We start from the raw sequence: 22,389 nt of genomic DNA, 5'->3' as shown, positions 1-22,389 counted from the left end.
TTTATTTTTTTAGGTTTTTGCAAGGCAAATGGGGTTAAGTGGCTTGCCCAAGGCCACACAGCTAGGCAATTATTAAGTGTCTGAGACCGGATTCGAACCCAGGTACTCCTGACTCCAAGGCCAGTGCTTTATCCACTACACCACCTAGCCACCTAGCCACCCCCCGCTTGAGTCCTTTGGAAGTTAGTCTAGGGAAACCTTCTGACCACTTCTTAGTATCATCTTTTTAAATTTATAAAACATTGTATAAATGTATATAATGTATTTTATTTCCCAAGATTATTAAGCTCCATAAATGAAACTTTTGTTGTTTTTGTAAGGCCGTGAGGTTGTGACTTGCTCAAGGTCACACAGCCAAGGAAGCATTAAGTGTCTGAGGTCACATTTGAACTCGGGTCCTCTGACTCTAAGGGCCAGTGCTCCATCCACTGCACCACCTAAGTAAAATTTAAAGAAAATGAGATGGCTCTTTTTTTCTTCCCATCCTTCCTCTTGACACCAAAGGAAGATGAGCTGGTGTTCTCCCTTAATGTCAGAGGAAGAGAGAGTGGGGCCTTGAATGCTTGGGTTTTCAACCCAATGATTGACTATTTTTATTTAGATCAAGCCACAGATAAGATATTGGGTGTCATATGTAGTAGCAGTATTGCTCCTAGGTTTGGTTGAAATGGAGGGAGAAAACGTGATTCTTGAAGATAGGGATTGCTCAAAGACTTCTCTCTGAAGCCTTGCTGGGCCTGCCTTCTAGCTAAGACCACCTCCTAATGAGTTCTCAGTCCTTTGGCAATAAACCCTCCAAGCCTGGGTCCAAGATGGACCTCTTCATCCTAAATCCTCTGTTACAGATAGAATAGGACATAGGGCCAGAAGAACAATGGCATTGAGGGGCTCAAAACTGAGAACTCTGAGCTCCCATGTTATACAGGAGGACGTTGATAACCGGAGAGGGTGAGTGAGTGGTTTGAGGCTGCTCAGTTCATAAATGCCACAGACTCAACTTCAAGCTGGGCCATAGGATTGTTAGGATTGAAAGCTAGAGAAATCATAATGGAGAGCAGCTGGTCACTTCCTAGGGCAAGAAAACGTTTGTATTGAGAAATCAGCCTAAGTGGCACAGTGGCTAGAGCACCGGCCCTGTGGAGTCAGGAGGACCTGAGTTCAAATTTGGCCTCAGACACTTAAGAAATACCTAGATGTGTGGCCTTGGGCAAGCCACTTAACCCCATTGCCTTGCAAAAAAAACCTAAAAAAAAAAGAAATCAGCTTAGGCAATGAGTAGTAGTTGGGTGGATCTGAGAAAGATTGAACACCCTGCTTAGCATCCTACATGCCCCTGCTACAGTAGGGTCATGGGACCTCAGATTTAGCCCTGGAAGGGTCTTCAAAGGCCAATTACCTTGCTTTACAGACAGGGAAACTGAGGCCCAGAGGGGTTGGTGATTTGACCAAGGACACCAAAGACCAGGTCCTCCCATTCTAAAGACAGTTAAGCTATTATTTAATCTAATTCTTTCATTTTATACATGAGGAAACTGAGACCAACAGAGCCATTTTGGATTGAGCCATGATTTCATCAGGGAAGGAAGCATCAGTTGAGGAAATTCCCTCCACTAATGTAGATGGAGGTTACATTGCAATTGGTAGTCTTGGAGAACTGCTTAGGCCATCAAGGGCAATTACTAACATTGTACAATTAATGACAGAACCAGCACTCACACCTCAGTTCACTGGTCCGGAGCTACCTCTGCCTTGGTGCATATGGCAGGGCACCCTGGCATCCCAGGCAGCAGAGCTAGCAAGCAAGAGGGGAGGAGGGGTCTGGCCCTGGCCATCCTCCCTCAGCCAGTGGTTGTCTCTACTTCCCAGCCTCCTAGGACTCCACCAGACCAACCCCCTCATTTTACAGGTGAGGAAACTGAGGTCAAGGAAAGCCCAGTGTCCTGCCTAGAGTAACAAGGTGGTATTAGCAGAGCCAGAATTGGATGCTAGGACTTCTGACCTCAAATTCAGCAGGCTTACCGTTCTACCATACTGCCTTCTTTCCTGTGTATCAAACTTTGATTTGTGTACCCTTGGGATGCCAAATCCAGTGGAAGTGCCTAGATGTTCTGCTTCATTTTTGTCATTATACCTGGGCCCTATATATATATATATATATGTATATACATATATATATGTATTTTTATATTTTACATATATAGGTGTTTTATACATATATATACATATACATACATACATATATATATATATATATATATATATATATATATATATACACATTGGTGTTTTATTAATGTTTGCTGAATTGGGTTGTATGGAGATGGAGAGAAGGTGCCAGGAGCATCTTGAGAGTTAGAGATGGTTTCATTCTTAGTAAATTCTCACTGATAAAAGCAGGAATTTTCATCTTAGATTATTCCAAGGGGAAAAAAAGTATTTTCATTATATTTGGTTTTCTTTGTAACCCTATGCATTTTGTTTTAAACATTTGAAAACATAATTGTGAGAAAGATTGTATAGGCTTCACCAGGCTGAGTGCCAGAGAGATCCACAAAAACAAGATAAAGAGCCCCTGAATTAATAGGATTGTGGATTTAAATCTGGATTTAGACTCCCAGAGGTCCTTGAGTTTAGCCCCTTCATTTTACAGATAAGGAAACTGAGGCCCAGGGATAAGAAGCCCCTTCCCTAAGATCACCTAGGTAGGGTTATAGAATCATCAAGCTGGAAGGGATGGTAGAGACTTTTAAGTCCGTTTAACAGATAGGGAAACTGAGGCCCAGAGAGATTCAGTGGTTTTTCCCAAAGTCACTCAAGGCTTCTCAAGCCTATCTTCTTTTCTTGGCATCAGCTTTTTCCATCTCTTCCTTAGGAAAGCTGCCGCAAACTCTAGGAACCAATGGAAGGTAAACTGTTTCCAAATAAACAGCCCAGGCACCCGTCAGCCAGCCTTGGGCACCTCTGCTAATTCTCTATTCATGCTGGCTGATTGACTTTTCAAATCCAGAGCTAAACTTAGAGACTTGTCCTTCCTGGGGATACTAATAGTATGATTGCCTGTTCAGTAATGAGAGATCCTGTTCAGTATGATTGCAGGATGGGTTTGCTTCTCTTTTCTTCTGCAGGAAGTTTAAAATTGACTCTGTTATTATTATTATTTTTAATGTTTGACAAGCTGGGTCTTGACACCCCCTTCTGCCTGGGTGACTGACTTCTAAGGCACATGCTTCCTTGGCACTGTGGGGGGTATCTTTGGGGGAGCCGTGTGGGAAGCTGTCAGTGATTCTCCATCCTGTTTCCCAGAAAAGATTTTTGACAGTCTGGGTTCATAAGGAGGGAGAGGGTTTGGAGCAGGGAACCACATGTACTTGAGCTTGTTCCAAGTCCTCAATGGAAGGATGGTGTAACTTTCCATTTTGTATCCAATGGGGATGTTTGGCAAATCCTTCTCGATGGCTCGGTGGTCGAGACACCTTATCTCTTGTTCGTAAGACCCAACTTCAGTGACCCTGGAGGAGAGACTGAGGTTGATACTTGGAACAGCTCTGCCTCCCTGAAATCCAATTCACTCACAAGTCAAGACATAACCCTCATGGTATCATTGACTCAGTGAAGAACTGATAAGACCCTTCTGTCTGTTGCTTGTGGGATAAGGTAGGAGGTGGCACTGTGTAGGGAGGGAAAAACTTAGAACCAAAAGACCTGAGTTCAAATTCGACTCAGATTCTTATCACATATGGCTGTAGGTAAGTCTTTGAGTCTCAGTTTCCTCATTTGTAAAATGAAGGGGTTGGAATTGATGACCTTAAAGAGTAATCCTGGGTAGAAATTTATGACTCTCAGTCTCTAGTGTAGAAAGAGTATTGGGTTGGATAACAGAAAGTCTGGTAGGCTGGACCTTAGTCAGGCTTCCCACCCATTCTAGGCTTCAGGTCCCTCATCTGATCTTATCCCAGTTCCTGGCCCTGTTCTTCTCCTATCAAACAAAGCTCCTTGGAACAATAGCACGGGCAGCAACACTATAAAAACCTTCTCCCTTGGGCCCCTTAAATGGCCTTGAATTTACTTTAACTTTTTGATCTCTTCAGATGGATCAGATGAGCAGATATGTTGGACTCAGTCTTCTGAATATTTTGGAGATCATAAGGTCATAGGTCGAGAGCTAGAAGGGACCTTGGGACATATCTAGTTGAACTTTCATTTCATAAATGAGGATATTGAGGCACAGAAAGGTGGGTGACATGTTCAAGATCACATGGGTAGGAAAGAGGAAAGGCAGGATTTGAACTTAGGCCTTTTGACTCCACAGTCAATGTTCCTTCAACAGTCCCCCAGTCTTCTGAGCCTTAATGATGAACAATCGTGTGAATGAGGTTAGAGAAGGGCGGGGAGAGGTTACAGAAACTCCACCTGGAACTCTTGATTTCTCCCTATGGATATTTGTCAAGTTGGTCCACAACCATCTATACTTTTCTCCACCCCCAGTAGAATATAAGCTCCTTGAGGACAGGAATTGATTGTATTTGTTTTCATAATGCCAACTTAGTCATGTGTCATGTGTTCTGTCATCTTTTTGGTGGTGTTACTATGGTAGATATGGTAGGTCTAGGCCTGTAAAATCATCAGTGTATGGAACCTCCAGCTGGAAACTGCCACTGATCATTGCTGACAACTCATCTGCAACGTTCAGTCTCAGGGAATTGGCTAGAGGAGGCCTTTTCTGCTCCATCCCCATGGCCTCATGACTTGATTAGGGTCATCTAAGGATCTTCCTCATTTGACAAATAAGGCAACTGAGGCCCAGGAAGATGAAGTGACTTGTTCAAAGGTGGTTAGATAGCAGGATCAGAATTTAAACTAAGGTCATAGGAATTGACTTTCAGGGCCATCTCCGAGGTTATATGCATGAAATTGAACCAAAGTCTTCTTGAGTCCTGAGGCCATTGGGATCCCAGTGGACATTTAGTCTTGTCCACCTCAATTGGAAATAAGGAAACAGGCCCAGTGAGATGAAGTGACTTTCCTAGAATTAGATAGATCCTGTTGGATCAGAATTAGTAAATTAGGAGCACGGATTTAGAGCTAGAATGAGGAACCAACTCCAAGGTAATCAAGCTAGGGCATATTAACTGGAGCCAAGCGAGGTCTTCTCTGGTCATCAGGTTATAGATTTAGTATTGGAAAGGACCTTGCAGGCCGCCCTTTGGCAGATGAGGAAGCTGAAACCCAGAGAAGTGATACGCCTTACCATTATTAAGCAGGGGAGCCAAGATTCAAACCCAAGTCTTCCCTCTAAAGCCAGCTCTGCCCTTTCTTCTACTCTGCCTCCTGACTCCAAGGCTGGCCCGTTATCCATCACGCTTGACTCTCTGCCTTGCCCACATAGGCATCCAATCGAGGCGTGTTGAACTGAATTGGAATTAATTAAAAATGAGTTGGAACATGACAGGGGATCAGGGATAGTCCAGGCCACTAGGGGGCCCTGTCACACAGATTATAGAACTTGGTGACTTGAACTTGGAGAACCAAAGCTTGGAAACAAAAAGCTGAAATGCAACCTATCTATACTCCCTCCATTGCCCCTACCTCCCCATGTAGGAATGATTTGACAATTTAGCTTTGAAAAATGGACAAAATAACTCATTTTCTGCAAGGTTTCTGTAGATATATTCAGTATGAAAAATTAACCCAACTCCTAGATTTTTTTTCCTGGGGTCTAGGCTAAGATGTCCTGGCCCCAGGACATGTGGCTACTTTAGTATCTACTTTTTTAAATTTTTATTTATTTTTATGGGGTTTTTTGCAAGGCAATGGGGTTAAGTGGCTTGCCAAGGCCAAGGTAATCATTGTGTCTGAGGCCGCATTTGAACTCAGGTCCTCCTGACTCCAGGGCTGGTGCTCAAGATGCTGGTTCATCAGGGAGTCCTTCCTCTGAGTAAGTTGTGATGTTCCCAAAGGGACTGCATATACCACCTCCCCATGCTTGCCTTTCTTTGCCAGTCTTGGTTCTGCTTTGCTGTCTCTGTCAACTGTGGAGAACAGGTTCAACTGGGAGAACCAGCTCTGATGTCAGAGACTAAGAGAGTCAGGGAGAGCTCCTGGTCTGAGTGAAGAAAGTATGGTCTGGGGGGGGGTGATGATAGAAGGGCAGCCAAAGCCTGGGGTCAGGATGCATAGGAGTCGAGTTTGACTTGGCTGTGGTGAAATGTCGGTCGGTGTGGAGATTGCTAGAAAATGTGTTTAAGTTGGAGCTAGAGGATCTGAGGTGGAATCTTGGCTACCTCCAGGGTGACCTCAGACAAGTCATTTAGCCTGTCCTTGCTAGGATGCATCAGTGGAATAAGTAGCTGGAACTATCTCACTGGAACTAACTCTTACGGTGTATTTGAATCTGTGCACTGCTGGTTGTCTATATTCGATACAGCCATAATTAATGAACTTTCTCTCCCTATTTCTTCTGTAGTTCCTTGAGGGTAAGGAAGACCTTTGTTTTTTTGTACTTTCGGGGTGGGGTTGGCATCCCTAGCATCTGTCAGTGTATATAGCAAATAGTAATTCTTAATCATTGCTTGCTTATCAGTTGATTACTGGCTACTGGAAAGGTGGGCCAATAATCCTCCCCCACCTATGCCCAGTGACTCCCAATCTGTAGCTCCCATTCCTGGCCATCTCTTCCTTTATGTTCCTTCTCCTCTAGGGCGGGATGTTTGACTTTATTGTATCCTGCCAAGCACCAGGCTCTATTCATTCATTAATTCATCTATCTGTAGGAATTCCTCATCATCTCCTGCCTGGTCTAGGGCGATGTTTGTTGGTTGGTTTGCCTGCCTCAGGTCTCTCCCCACTGCCATCCCTCCTCTCTATTCAGCTGTTGGAAGGATCTTCCTAAAGCTCACATCTGATCACGTCAGCCCTGTGCTCATTCAATTCCCTTTTATCTCCCGGATCAAATACAGGGTGTCCCAAAAGTCTTGGTCTAATTTTAAGCTTTTATGGGATACCTTCTATGGGATACCCCCATTGGCCTCTTAATCCTTTTGAAACACTGGAAAAAAGAATGGCAAAAATTAGGCATAGATCCTCATCTTGTACTCTATGCCAAAATAGGTTTGAAATGCTTCAGGACTTAGTCATGTGGGGTGATACCATAAATCAAGTGAGGAAACAAGAGGTACCCTATCTGTCTGATCTATGAAGCGGGGAGAAGCTGATGTCCAAACGAGAGAGAGAGAACCTTAAAAGTTGTAAAATGGATAATTTCAACCATATTAAAAAGTTTTTTCACCATTTCAACCAATGCAGTCAAGATTAGAAGAAATGCAGAAATCTGGGAAGCAATCTTTTTTGGAACTTGGCCCTTCCTATCACTCCCCAGCCTCTTCTCCAGATAGCCTACATGCCAAGGATGCTAGATTTCTCCCTGTTCCTTCTCGCCTTTTCCTCGACTGTCTCCCTCCTCACCCTGCCTCCTTGCTTCCTTCAAGAATCTGCTCCGGTCACTCCTTCTGGACTGGTCCACCCACCCGTGCTAGAGCTTTCTCACTGAGCTCACCTCCCATCTCCCCTGACTAGATCTTGTCTTAGTTATTGGTATGTTGTGTCCCCCTTAAGACCACGAGCATCTTGATGGCGCTGATCATTTTGTTGGCCTTTCTTTGAATCCTCAGGGCTCAGTGGTTAATAAATGTTTGTTGACTTGACTGTGAAGACTAGATGAGATGAAAGTGGATGGGGCTGTGCCTCAAAGCCCCAGGACCTGAATGATGGAGAACGGCTTGAGTTTCCCCTCCATCCCCTAGGCACAATGCTATGAAAGTTCAATTTCTATCGATGTTCGCCTCTCACCAATCTTTAAGGGATGTTGTTTTTATTTTCAAGGGAGGTTTTTCAGGCCCATATCAAGAGAAGGCCAACCTTGGAGTGGCCACTCAGCTTAGTTGTATACAATACAAATGATCACAGCATGGAAAAATCATGTTTGCTTTAATGACAGAGAAAGCACACCAAGCTCAAACATAAACACCATTGGGGAGGGGACAGGGAGGAGAGTTGCCATCACACAAGCCAAGGCCGGGCTGCTCAGCTCTAGCATTTAACATTCAAGGACAGGAAGTCACCAGGAGCAGTACATCTCAGACGGCATCTTTGGAGACACAGACGGACGTGATGGGAGGCTTCCTTGCCAGATCACGTGCTCTGGCACGGATCTCTACCTGGGATGGGCAGGAAGTCATTTCAGAGCTCCCCTTTTTGCTCAGCGAGAACCTGAGAGGCTTTCCAAATGACCAAGCATAAGAGAGGATTGACACACTGATGTCAACAAGTTGCTTCCTAGCGGATGGGCAGATACCACCTGGGAGTGGGGGCAGGAGGCAGAAACGTGAAGCAGCCACTGACATCAAACATTCTGAGCCATGGACCCAAAAATTATCTTGTGCTACAAAGGGACAAGGGAAGCTTTTCTGAAACAGAGATTCTGGGAGATGGGGGTGATTTCTGAAGAGGCATGCTAGGAGAGAAAGAAGGTGATATCATTATGTCGCCCTGAATGGTGAAGAGTCTTTGCTGCAGCCATGCTTATTTCAAAACATGGAGGTGTGGAGGGTACTACGAAGTCATCGTGGCCCCTCACCCATTTCTCTTGTTAGCTACTGACTTGCAAAGGAAACTGAGGCCCGACAGAAAAATGTCCGTGATTGAGAAACCCTGACCGTCCATTCTTGGATGTAGTGGACGATCACTGTATATTACATAGTTCATCATAACAAATAGTCTAACATAGTCACACTCTCTGGTCGGTAGCAAAGTATTGATATCGTACTAGAAGAGAAGAGAGCCCTGGGATAAATGCTAAATGTTCTTTTGTTCTCCCTCCCTCCCCTGAGCCCTTTCCCACCCCCAACCCACCCTTGGCTTCTTTCAAATTTCAGTTTCTACCAATGTGATCCCATGGAAACCATTGCACTATGATGCTCCACCAGGAAAAGAAATGGACTGCACTGGCATCACAAAATGGTGGTGGAGCGAGAGATGACTTTGTTCCGTGGAATCCTTGGCAACAATATAGCGTGGGTATCCTGTGGCCCAGGACCAGTCTCATGCAAAGGCTTTGAAGGGCAGGAGGAGAAGATGCTCCTTTGTTTGAACCCCAAATAACAATTAGCATGCAGAATTGTTTCTTCGATGGCAGAACAGGAGGTGGTTGTTGGCAGTGTACCTCTTGTGTGTCACTGTGGTTGGCGAGGCAAGATTAAACCAGCTGATAAACAACACCGGCGGAAATCTCGTCTTTTGCACTGACACAGGGAGTACCTTTGACCTTTTTTTTTTAAAAAAAGAGAAAAATTCCAAACTTGAATCCTTATACACAATTCTGTTGAAAAGAAACTTTTAAGCTTTTTAGAAATATAGTTTTAAACTACAAGGCTACCCCATTTGTTTTTTTATGAACAGATTTTTTTTTAAAAAGTCCCCACCCCTAAAAATTAGCCAAGACTGTTCTTCACTATTGCAACAGCCCCAACTGTCTCTCAGGCATGATGGAATCTCATTGAACCTGCAACCACCAGTCTCTGAAGCGCATACAGGGATGCTCTTGGGGTGAGTACCGGACCGTTCACCAACAGGCATGGTGGAAGCCCAACCATCTCTACATGGGTATCTTTCCATCAATGGTTCCTGGCACAAATGGGCATGCTTCAAGGGATGCTCAAAGTGGGGTCACAGCTCCATGGTCCCTTCTGTGGATTTCAAAATCAGGGCCCAGTCACTAGCCAGCAATCTCCTTGGTGACAGGAATGCAAGAGAGCTGTCCACAGTCATTGAGCCAGAAGGAGCCAGGACAGCAGAGACCGCTCCCGGGTCCAAACAAGAACATGCCGGTTGGAATTGTGTCTGTATTCATTGGAAGTTGACACGGTCCCTTTGGAGTGCCCTCTTCTCTCCAGGGTTTACACAATAGAACCTTTGGAAGAGGATAAGTGAATGGATTGTATCCTGATTGCCAACGTCCTCTGCAAGTCCTGAAGCACATCCTGACCCGACGCTTCTCCGTTTTTATCGTACAAAAGCTGCTTGAAGGCCTCATTCTCAATGAGGACCATCATGTTCTTGAGGAAGTAGCCTTCGCAGTAGGTTGAGAGCTCTGTGACACCAAGGAACTGGGAAATGAGGAAGAGAAGACAGTAAGCGTGACCCTTGTACCTGCTAGGCCATCAGCTGGGCTCCTGGAAAAGACCTTGGAGGTCATCTCTTCCAAACTCTCATTTTCAGAGAAGGAAACTGAGACCCAGTGAGGGGAAGGGATTTATCTTGAAGGGACCTTGTGGATCATCTCATCTGACCCCTTCAGTTTACAGATCAGGAAACTGAGGCCAGGAGAAGTAAAGTGACTTGCCCAAGGTCTCAATGATAGTAAACGACAAGGGTAGGATTTAAAACTGGGTCTTCTGACTGCTGAGCTTTAGCCTCTCTGTATCAGCTATGTGCTAAGCCACTTTCTTCAGATATGGCCCACACCTAGGCTAAAATGTAGGAAATACTTGGGGTCTCTCACTTTACTTAGAATGCAAGACAACCAAGACTTGTGAAGTTGGACCTGGGAGGGAAGAGAGATAGAAATGGAGGGGATGGAGCCCAAGGGTCAATGGGAAGGAGGTAAAAGTAGAATGGAAGCTCCCTGAGGACAAGACTGGTCTCACGTTTACATTTTCTCTATCTGACACACTGGAGGCCCCTAATAAATGCTCGTTTTGATTAAGTGAATATTGGTTAGCATCAATAAACAGAACTTTAGAATAATGACTTGGGGACAGCATGGCACTGGGGAAAGAGGGCTGGATATGTAATCAGAGGAACGAGGTTCACATCCTAGCTCTGCTTAGTACTGTCTAGGTGACTTTGGTACAGCTACTTCCCTGTCCTGGAATTCAGTTTTCTCATCTGTAAAATAGGAATCAGATGGCCTTGGAGACTCCTACTGCCTCTAGCCCTGGAATTCCTGCCATCTTCCTGGCCTCAGTTTCCTCATCTGTAACACAGGGGTCAGACTAGATGGCCTTTCTATCCATGACTCCGTGATGCTCCCAGAGTGACCTTAGATAAGTCACTTCTCTCTGTTTCAGCTTCCTCATCTGTAACACAAGGAAGGTCACACTAGATGAGGACTTTTGTGGAGGATACTATTAGCTCTCTTCTGGGCAGAGATGGCATGGATGTGAGGCCTATATTTGCTGACCTGGCCTTCATGTTCCTTAATTTTGCTAAGCGGTCCTTCCCTGTTACAAAGGGGGCATCCCTCGGGCAGGAGAAGGCAGCAAGGGCAAAGGTGGGAAGGAGACACTGAACTATGACAAAGATCCAAGGAAGAAGAAATCATTAATGACAAATTTGTTTGGAAAAAAAATGTATTGCTTCCTGGCCTACATGGGCAGCATGCCCATGACCTTGGCCTCATTAGTACAGAGCTGTACCCCACTGAGCCAGCCATCTGCAGGCAAAAGGGATGTGGCTTTGAGGACATCAAACCGGAAAGGTGCTCAGTGGTATCCTAATGGCTTGAATGAATTAGTGCCAACATTAACTCAGCCAGTCCAAGAGGAGACTGGGCCCTTACAGACTCATAAAACTGGGGAGCTAGAAAGAACCCAAGAGCTTTGTGTTGGGGAGAGAAGTCAGGCCAAAAGAGGAGATACGACCCTAGTTAGCCCATCAGCGAGTGGTGGGGCAGAAGTATTCCCAGACGAGAGCTCCTTCCATGACATCCTGTTGGATCCAGAGAATCATCTGGCGGATTAGAGACAGAAGGGCCTTCAGAGAACATCTCGTCCAGCCCTTTCTCCAGCCAACAGTTACAAAGCCACAGAGGCAGGTTGAATCCAGGTGCTTTGATTACAGGGCAGTGAGATAGTGTGACACCTGGAGTGCCAGACTGGAGTTCAAAAACTCTTGAGTTCAAATCTGGCCTCAGAGATGTCTGTGTGACCCCGGACAAGTCACTTCACGCTGTTTCCCTCAGTATTCTCATCTATAGAGAAAGAAATGGCAAAGCACTCCAGCGTCTCTGCCCAGAAAACCCCACATGGGATCCTGGAGAGTTGGACACAACTGACACTACTGAACAACAACGGCAACAACAACCTCTGACTATACATTCAAGTTGTGTCCATGCTGTCACCCCCCACCCCCTTTATCCCCATGGATCTGCCCTACCTTATTGCTAGGTGGATAGAGTGCTAGGCCTGGAGTCAGCAAGGCCCAACTTAAAAATCCAATCCTAGATACTTACTAATTGGGCGACTCCTGGAAACTCAATTAGTCGCTGTCTGCCTCCATTTCCTCAACTGTAAAATGGAGTTGATAATAATAGCTACCTCTTCTCACCTACCTCTAAAGGTTGTTGCGAGAATTAAATGAGATCAAATTTAGCAAGTGCTCCACAAATCACAAAATGCCATTATTAATAGTGTGATGGTATTAATGAAGGTTTGGTGGTGGGTCAGTCATTACAGAAATGCTCGACTCTCTGCAACCCTATGTGGAATTTTCTTGGCAAAGACACTGGAGCAGTCAGCCATTTCCTTCTCCAGTTTATTTTACAGATGAGGAAACGGAGGCAAACAGGATTAAATGACTAGCTCAGGGGCCCACAGCTAGTAATATGAGGCTGGATTTGAACTTAGGAGAATGAGTCTTCCTGATGCCAGGTGGTGATCTATCCACTGTAGTGCCATCAGGGTGTCTCTGTAAAGGATCCTATATAAAAACTAGCTATCATTATTATTTTAATGGCATCCTGGTCACCCTGCCCCTGAGGCTCTCTTGCTGTTCTTGACCTCTGGCTCCCTCCATGTGATATAAATATCTTTGCTTGCTTCTTTGCAGAAGAGAGCCAATTGTCAAATTTTTGGTAGGAGCTTCCGTTTCCATCTTAGACATGACAGATCAGGACTCAAAAGATTGTCCTGTTCGTTGTCTAGACTTATGAAAGTGATGGAGAAAATGTTCATACTGTCAATTAAGCCTCAAAGGCCCTTCCTTTCCTGAAGAGCTGGTTATTAAACATTTACCAACACCACCCATTCACTTCTGTAAATAAAGAAAATGTGCTGAAAGATGCAGCTTCCCTAGTCCTGGACAGCTGGGTTGGAAAATCAGGACTGCTACAATGAAGTCATCACTGGCCTCTTCCCACCTGGAAAACAGTCACAAGGGCTTGGACTGAATATTGCCAGGGTCCTTTCCGACATTTGGAATGCGGCCATTTGTAAATGCCTTCTCACATTTCCTAAGGTTTAAGGCCAAGGACTGTTGTCCCTCCCCCATCCCACCATTCTTAGTAAATGATTCTCCACTTGGAGTACCGTAATGTCAGTAATGGAATCCATGTGAAACTGGATTATGGGCTGCGGAGAGTATTGATGGTATGGGGGGAAATCAGCTGGAGAGCAGAGGATGATAGCTCTGCCACTTACTAGGTATCTGGCTGCTCTTCTCAGACTCAGTTTCCTGCTCTGTAAAATGGAAATGATAATAGCTCCACTATCAATCTCATTGGGTTATAGTTAAAAAAAAGAATTTTGTCCAAAATATTCAGCTGTCATGGGAACTAGATAATAGGGAGGGATTTTCCACTGAATGCTCTGCAGGGATTTGGCTTTGAAGGAGAGAGAGAGAGACCTAGAGATAAAGAGGAAGAGAAAGAGCGAAAGAGAAGTAGGGAAGGAGGCTGAGAAATAGAGAGGGAGATGGAGAGGGGGAAAGAGACTGAAAAAGAAAAGGAGAGGGAGAGAGAAACAGAGAGCAGAGAGACAGAGAGATCTGAGGGAGGAAAGAGGGGTAGACTGGAAGAAGAACTAGGGGTTTTATTTTGTTTTGTTTTTGAAGTCCAATATCAATCTACTTAATTGTCATTTGAGCCGAACACAGACAAAAAATGAAACCATCCTCGCTTCCCTCAGGTCTTGGCTGCAGACAGATCATGGAAGTTTTCTCTAGGCCTCTGGTTATTTAGTTCCATGATCCCCTGGTTTGCTGAGGATAGATGGCTTCCCAGGTAGATGGCTTCTGGATGATTCGGGGTTCAATTTAGTTTGGGGTGGGGAATGAAGGTGACCACAGGCAGTTGCTTTTAACTAGGATAACAGAGAAGTTTAGAAATGGAACATAGGATGAAAGAGTCACAGATCTAGAGCAGAAAGGGATCCTTAGAGGCTACTTAATCCAACTCTCTTGTTTTACATTGAGAGGAACTGAGGCCCAGAAGGAAGTGACTGGCTCAAAGTCACATCGCAGAGAGTGGCCTGCCTTATAGGATTCCACATTCAGAGCTGGAAGAGACCTCAGAGATCATCTGGTCAATTCACCTCATTTTATAGGAGAAGAAGCAGAAGCCCCGAGGTGGTATGGGATGATTGCAGTTCTATGGCTGGCCATCAGCAGGTTCTAGGAAAGGGGCACGACGGCCCTCTCAATCAAATCACTTGATCAATCAATCAATGGATGAATCGGCAAGAATTTATAAAGAACCTACTATTTGTCAAGGGCCCTAAGTAAGTAAGGGACAGGGAAAGGGAGTAAGGATTTATATTGGACCCATTGCTCAGAGCTTTTCCACCCCACAGTCAGGGCTTTTTCCCAAGGAACCCACATAGGTATGAAGTGGTGGAGGGAGGCCCAGCCTCCTGCTTGTGACAATTCTTCCTTTTTTCCTGGCTTCATGGCTGTCTGCTGGTCTATTCTGCCATGCTCTGTTCATCTCTGCCACCTCCTTCTTCTGTCAGGCCCCTGCTTCCTCATTTTTCTTCCTTCCCCTTAACACTTTGCCCATGGGGGCTGAGAAGTAACTTTCTAGGGTCCTCAAATGTGGGCCACAAACCTTACTCAAGTCTAACACCTCTATGAGTTGTCTTTTCTCTGCCCCAAGGACCAGAATGAATCTGATGACATGGACATCATGGGGATAGGATGCCCCCGCTCTCTGGGACATCTAAATCTGGTGAGGAAATCACCAAGACACAGTCCCAGTGAGTTTGCACATACAAGAGTCCTTCTTTGTCTATGCTCTTTGCACCCAGGAAAGGGCCTGTGGGCATTACCTTGGCATGGTTGTAGATATCCACACAGTTGTCGGTGTTGATCCCTTTTGCACAGATGATCTCACAATGTCGCTGCAAAGCTTCAAGCTGGAAAAACTTGGCGGCAGATAGAAGCTAAAATTAAAAAAAAAATCCACACAAGGGGAGGCTGTCAGTCATGCTGCCTTGAATGGCTCTGACTCTCAATGTATATGAAAGAAACTTCAGTGTCACCTCCGATTCCTCCCTCTCTCTTGCTGCTCACATCTAATCAGCCTCATCCGCTGAGTCTTTCCTCGAAGCACCCATTTCCTCCTTTCTGTTCCAGGCTCTTATCAGCTCTCCTGACGATCCTACCCACCTCCTTTCTTCCTCGCCCCTCTAATTCATCCTAAAACATCACCAAGGTAATGCTTTGATCTTCTTATTCCAGGACTCAGAAACCTTCAATGGTCCCTCACTGTCTACCAACCAAAGTCTGAATCCCTTCATCTTGACATTCCACCCAGTTCAAAGGCCCACTCCTCCATGAAGCCTACCTTGAGCCCACAGGATACACTCCTGTTTTCCTCTTTTGAATTCCTCTCATTGATTTATGCCTTTTCACACACTGGCTTATATATTTGCCTATTTGTACATCAGTGAGGTCCAACTCAAAAAGAAGTGGATTCCTGTGGGCTGCATATTAGCTTAGATAAACATGAACATTATCTGTGTTGGATTATATTTTTATTTATTTTGCTAAACATTTCCCAATACTTTTTTGGGGGGGGTGTTTGGAAGGCAGTGGGGTTAAGTGACTTGCCCAAGGTCACGCAGCTAGATAATTATTAAGTGTCCGAGGCTGGATCTGAACTCAGATCCTTCTGACTCTAGGGCTGGTGTTCTATCTACTTTGTCACCTAACTACCCCTCCCAGTTATTTTTTTCTTTTTTTCTTAATTTTTTAAGGCAATGGGTTAAGTGACTTGCCCAAGGTCACACAGCTAGGTCATTATTAAGTGTCTGAGGCCGGATTTGAACTTAGATACTCTTGACTCCAGGGCTGGTGCTCTATCCACTGCATCACCTAGCTGCACCCCCAGTTACTTTTCAATGTGGGCCAGAATGCACTTGGGAGTTTTGCTGGCCACAACTATGAATTTGACATCTTTCACATGTATGTATGCATGTATCATGTCCACATATGAATACACACATAAATAGGTATATTATAGACATACATAAAACATACATATATATCCTAACTATATTGCTATATATATTATAGACACATATTCATAAACAAGATATTATATATAATATATAATATACAGCAGCGATGTCATTTGTATGAGGAAGCCTACAGGAAGTTCTCATGTGGGCACCTAGTCATTCTCTTAAGAGAGAATATAAACCCCTTACCTCCCCTCCCAGATGACCTTGCATTCATTCTGTACGAATTTAAACAAACATGCTGTATCCTCTAATCGAAGGTAACACCTTGAGGGTGAGAACTGTCACCCTTTTGTCTTTTTATGCTCACCTCTCAGCTATAGAATCCTCGGTAAACTGCAGAAACTTGCTAATTAATTGTCAGCAAGGACCATGTGTTATTTATCTCTGTAGATGCCCAAACACTTCATTCAATATCTTGGACCAAGGAGGGGTTTTGTCAAAAGATTGAATGAACACATCCATCCTTCCCAACTAGGGGAGCTCCCCTTTGTCAGCAGCCCCATTGAGTTACTGCTTGTCACAGCTGCTTGGTTACTCTGATTTCATAACAATTAGTGTGGTCCAGATCCACAGTTCTCCTCTCCTGAACTACTGGCATAGCCCCCAGATGGATCTTCCCGTATCTGAGCTATGTTCCTGCTTCTCTACCTCTTCACCAATGTCTGTCTTCCTAAGGCAGGACTGCGATCTCCTTCCCAGGAGCAAAATATAACCCAGTGGTAATTCAGGCTTATAGACATCACAGGGGAAATTTCACAAACCTCCATTATTTCATTGTTCTTAATAAGAAGTGACTCTGGACCTCCGTAGTAAAGATATTGCATGACCAGCTAGAAGAGAATTAAAAAAAAAGGTTGTTAATCAATCCAAACCATAGATTATAGACCAGAGATGGTGCCACCCATTGCTGAGTAAAGGCTAACACAACCAAAGATGGGGCCACATAAAAGCCATGTAATCCAACTTTCCCAATTTCTTGATGAGGAAACTGAGGTCTATGGGGGTTAAATTCCTTGTCCAACATCATTCAGGTAATAAGTATCAGAGGTAAGATTTGAATCCGAGCTCTCTGACTCCAGAGTCACTGAACCCCACAACCTCCTCAGGAATTGCTGGGCTTGTGATAGAAATCAATGTGATAAAGTTGGATAGTGCCTGGAGTCAGGAAGACTTGAGTTCAAATTTGGCCTTCCACTCTTGCTAGTTGTATGACCCTGGGGTGGTCACTTAACCTCTGCTAGCCTCAGTTTTCTGTAAAATGACAGTGATAATAGTACCTACCTTGTAGGGTTGTTTTAAACATCAAATGAGATGCCATTGGTAAACAGCTCTTAGAACAGGGGCTGACTCTATTTAAATGATTGTTTCTTCCCCGTCCTAATCAGGAGATTGTGCCATGGCTCTGATATTTACTGGCTTTTGTGACTTTGACCAAGTCCCGTTGATTTTCTCTTGTTTTTCTCATTGGGGAAATGAGAGGTTTGGTCCAGATTGGGGGGGTCCCTTAAATTGGAACCTTTGACCTTTTAAAAATATTTTGATGACATTTCAATAAAGCTCGTTTCCTTTGCAATCTTATATATTACATTGTACTATACATTTAAGAACATTATTTTGAGAAGGGTCCCTTAAGCTTTATAGATTCTAGAGGGGTCCTGGACACACACAAAAAGACTCCTGGGACTTGGTGACCTCTGGGGTCCCATCTGGCCTGTGACCTATGGAGTAGATATCTAAAGTCTTTGAGCCTATGACTTACCAATGACTGGCCACCTATGTGACTTTGACCAAATCATTCTGCCATGCTGTCTCAGTTTCCCTGTTTGTAAAATGAGGCATTGAATTAACTGTTCCAGTTTTAGTTCCTATGCGCATGTGACAAACTAACTCCCTGTGTGACTTTGAGGAAGTCTGCCTCTGCTGTCTAGTTCTCATTCTTCTCTGTAAAATGGGTTGGCATTCGCTAATCAAGGTCTCTTCTAACTCTGTGATTCTGTATATCTTCACTGATAGAGTTGAGGGGGAGCACAAGGCAAAGTGCTAATTATTTGCAGGGATTCCCTGAGACTGCAAAGATCAAAGCAGGAGGGGGTTGTGATGATGGAGACCCTTTCCTTCTTTCTCTCTTTTGAACTCAAACAGGGATGTGAAAGAAAAAAAGTCTAAGCTAGGAGTCAGGTGCCTGGGTTATAGCCCCAGTTTCACCTATTAACTTTGATATAACCCATGGTAAAGACCTTGGCTTTTCCCCTCACTGGCCTCACTTTTCTTTTCTCTAAACTAGGAGTAATAGAGTTAATACTCTCCTAAATCTCCCCCAGATCTGAAGTTGTACAATCTCTTTCTACTTGATGCCAATTTTGGGTTTGGTTGCATCAGCCAAAGATGGTGGCTGGTCATGAATGGTCCCAGTATTTTGACTCATCTTCCTGGACTGACTAGAAATTAGCTACAATGAGCAAGCCCAATGTCACATCTTTTTAATGGAAAACTTGGTTTTTATAAAGTCCCGAGGAGACATTCCCAATAATCTCATCAAAGACCAATTACTACACTGCCATGGGAAATGTGCACATTGCTAGAACGAGAAGGCTGATTCCTGTCCTTGGTTTGAGGGAGAATGGGCAAAGAACATTTTCATCCCCATCTCACAGAAAGGAAAAAATGATTCCCAGATAAGTCAGATAGATTGGCACAGGTCACAGTGGCAGCCTTGTGCATAAGCTCAACCAGTGTCCTTGGGCAAGTCACTGCCCTTTTTGAGAGTCCAGTATTCATAAGAGTCTTGGGTTTGATCTCAGGAGCACAGATCATAGTTCTGAAGCCAGACAGGTCCCCAGAGGCCATCTAGGTCTAGCTGCCTCATTTTACAAATGAGAATGAGGCCCAGCAAAGTCAAGGGACATAAAATAAGATCATTGCTCTATGGGCCACCTACTTCAGCCTCTGACTTTTCAGATGATGAAATAGACGTGGAGAGAACTGGAACTAGAAAATCATTCAAGTCTTGTCTAGCTCCAATGGTCTATTTTTTCTGGACTTTCCCGGCTTTGGTGTTCTGTGTCTGAGGTCTTTTATGGCAATTCACATTCTAAATTCTAACATTCTCTGTTTTCAGATCCAGTCTAGCTCAGACAATCTGTGTTCCAAGATACATTGTGTGTTCCTAAGTCTGACATTCCTTCTTTGAAGGCTCCTCCTGGCTCTGAAAACTCAAGTTTTAAGATCCACCCTGGGTCTGACATCCCTGTTCCAAGGCTCCTCCTGGTTCTGACATGGTCTGTTCTAAGGGTCCTCCCAGGTCTGACATTCCCTGGTTGAAGGCCCTTCCTACCTCTGATATTCTGTGTTCTAAGGGCTCTCCCAGCTCTTAGATTCCATATTCTGAGCTTCCTTCCCCTTCCAACTTTCCTCTGTTTTAAGGCCAGAGCTCAAATACTTAATGTTCAAAGATCTCATCCAATTTTGATATTTTTTGTGTTAAAGGCTCTCCCAGCTGATGTTGTCTGTTCTAAGGACCACCCCTTCCTCATTCCACCTCTGAAATTCTAGGAGTCTATGAGCAGTTGAATAAATCCAAGCTAAACAACACCCACTTTTATGCTTACTCTACCAAGACAACTCATTTCTGATGAATGGAGGCATCACTAGACTAAATGTGCAGGAATACCCCCCACCCCAAGAACCCAAACCTGTTTCCTGGGAGATTTCCCTGCCGGCGGCCCTGACAGATGCTGTTGCTGGTAAATGTCTACCCAGGCTCTGAGTCTGGGCCTGTGTCTACCATGTGTCCACCTTCAGGCTTCACTGATCACTTGCCTCCTGGCCTGAGCAGGCATTGTTGATGGAAGCCTTGGCTTTCGTCAAACGGGAACCAAAGATTCCTCCTTCGACTTCTTTTAGTTGTTAGCACAGGAAACCAGGCTGGATCACTTGGAGCTGAGCAGACAGTCTTGGTAACTCCATGTAACACTCACAACTAGTAAATGTTTATACTAACTTATTGCAGCCCTAGCTCACCTTCCTCAAGTGTTACAGTTAATCAAATTTGAGGGCATGTTGTAGGAATATTATTCTCTTCATTTCTCAGAAGAAGAAACAGAGGGTCATAGAGGTAATAATATGACTTGTCCAGAATACTCAAGAAATTCTGCAGCTTTTGATTTCAGCTGGTTTCTCCGTGGCCATTTTCATTTCCCATGGAGACTACAGGAGCTCAGAAATGTTGACTTAGATACCTGCTCTGAGATCAAGTCTGACCAAGGACCACTCAGCAAAGCTCATTGATGGCATGAGGACCCCAGGCTCCTGGCCTTCTGGCTTTGCCACAGTGAAAGGGCATTGGCCTACCAAGCAGCTCCTCTCCTGATTTTCCTTTCCATAATCCAGTGCTTATTGGACATACAGATGTCTTCACTCAACATAATTGAACTCATTATCCTCCTCCCCTCTCCCAAATTTCCTATAGAAGGCACCACCATCCTTCTAGTCTTCCCGGGTCATATCCCTGGCATTATTAGCCTCAACACCTTTCTCTTTGCTGCCACTCATACTGAGTCCATTGCCAGATCTTTAAATCACCCCTGCGCCTAATCCTCCTCTTCACTCTCCCAGTTTTCATTGAGTTCAGACTTGTCCCACAGACAGCCTCCTAATGAGTTCCCCCACCTCAAGTCTGTCCCTCCTCTATTCCATCCTCCATAACGTTGCCAAAGTAATTTTCCTTTGTCGATCTGAATGTGCTAATCCATCAACTCTAGTGGCTTCCTATTGAGCCTGGCATCAAGTAGAAATTGATTTAACTTTGAAAGCCCTTCAGAACCTGGCCCAAGCTGGTCTTTCCATCTCCCACTGGGTAGCTTTCCCCTGGCTGAAGTCTACAATCCAGTCAAACAGGCCTTCTGTCTGTTCTTCACTCTCTAATTCTCCAACTTTTGCCCAGATCTGGAATATATTCCCTGGCCATCTCTGTCTCAATGCAGCTTTCTCCTTAGGATGAGGCTCAGGTATCATCTTCTGATAGAGGCAGCTGGGTGGGATGATGGCCAGGGCATTGGAGTCTGGAAGACCCAAGTTCAAATCTAGCTTCAGACACTTACTAGCTGGGTAGCTAGCTAGCTAGCAGAGGGCCTGGCCCTCTGCTATGGAAATACTAGCTCATCTCATAATTTTTTCTGCATGAAGCCTTTTTTGCTCTATGCTAATGACTTCACATATAGTTCTATTCATTTTATATTTGTACTGAATCTATTTAGATAGGCATCTGTTATCTCTCTTACAAGAATGGAAGCTCATTGAGAGTAGGGATTGTTTCAGTCTTTGTACTTAAGAAGTGATTATTTGACTGGTAGGCTAATTGTCAATGAAAGTGACCTTCACCCTCCCAGGACACCTGGGACCCTCCTCCTGGGCTGGTTTCAGCTTTACTCAGCATTTGGCCATTGTTGAGGCCAGAGTCAGATAGAGTGGAGAGGCAGTTGTCTAGTGTGGCAATGAAGGAATTAATGAACCTAGAGGCAAAGGACCTGGGTTCAGATGCTGCCATAGCTACTTCCAGCTCTATCATCATCAACAAGACACTTTCTCTTTTGGGGCCTCATTTTTCTCATCTGGTGAATGAATGGGTTGAGCCTCAGTTTCTTCCACAGTAAAATAAGACTAGAGAGTCTCTAAGGTCCCTTCTGCCTTTAGGTTTATGATTCTTTGTGACATACCCTCTCTGGGACTCAGTTTCCTCAGCTATAAAAGAAGGATGTTGGACAAGATGACCTCTCAGGGCCCTCTCAGGGCTAAATCCTTTGACCTTCCAATCCTGGGTCAGCAGGATTGGACTTTGCCACCACCCCAGATGCCCATTCTCCTGGAACATATATTCTTCAGAGAGCTGTAGCAAAGCCAGTCTGTTTCTTGCACAGTTGACTTTGGATTAGAGAGAAGAAAGAATTTTAATTGACCTGCCACCTCCAGGGCTTCTAGGAAGGGGAGCTGAATGAAACCAAGTGAATGGTTACAAAGTGAAGAACACCCCTTCTGGAGCTGTTTTTCTTGGCAACCTCTAATCCGAGCAAGGCTGGGCCCCAGGTACTAGCTCAACTGG

General features: G+C 44.6%; 1 protein-coding gene across 3 annotated transcripts in view; it reads right to left on the bottom strand.

Moving 5' to 3' along the window:
* Positions 1-8,917: 8,917 nt before the first annotated feature.
* The window catches only part of ABTB3 (ankyrin repeat and BTB domain containing 3), a 284,630-nt gene continuing 271,158 nt past the window's right edge, over positions 8,918-22,389 (bottom strand). For all 3 annotated transcript variants that reach the window (XM_074226775.1, XM_074226776.1, XM_074226777.1), the window contains 3 exons: positions 17,054-17,122; positions 15,096-15,209; positions 8,918-10,160 (listed from right to left, as the gene is read on the bottom strand). In XM_074226775.1, coding sequence (XP_074082876.1) covers positions 9,951-10,160; positions 15,096-15,209; positions 17,054-17,122 — 393 coding nt within the window. In that variant the 3' untranslated portion in view covers positions 8,918-9,950. The remainder of the gene's footprint in view (positions 10,161-15,095; positions 15,210-17,053; positions 17,123-22,389) is intronic.

Source organism: Macrotis lagotis, chromosome 2 (genome assembly GCF_037893015.1).
Source record: "Macrotis lagotis isolate mMagLag1 chromosome 2, bilby.v1.9.chrom.fasta, whole genome shotgun sequence".
NCBI lineage: Eukaryota > Metazoa > Chordata > Mammalia > Peramelemorphia > Peramelidae > Macrotis > Macrotis lagotis.
Note: the sequence above shows the minus strand (reverse complement) of the source record. Positions and strands in the feature narration are given on the sequence as shown.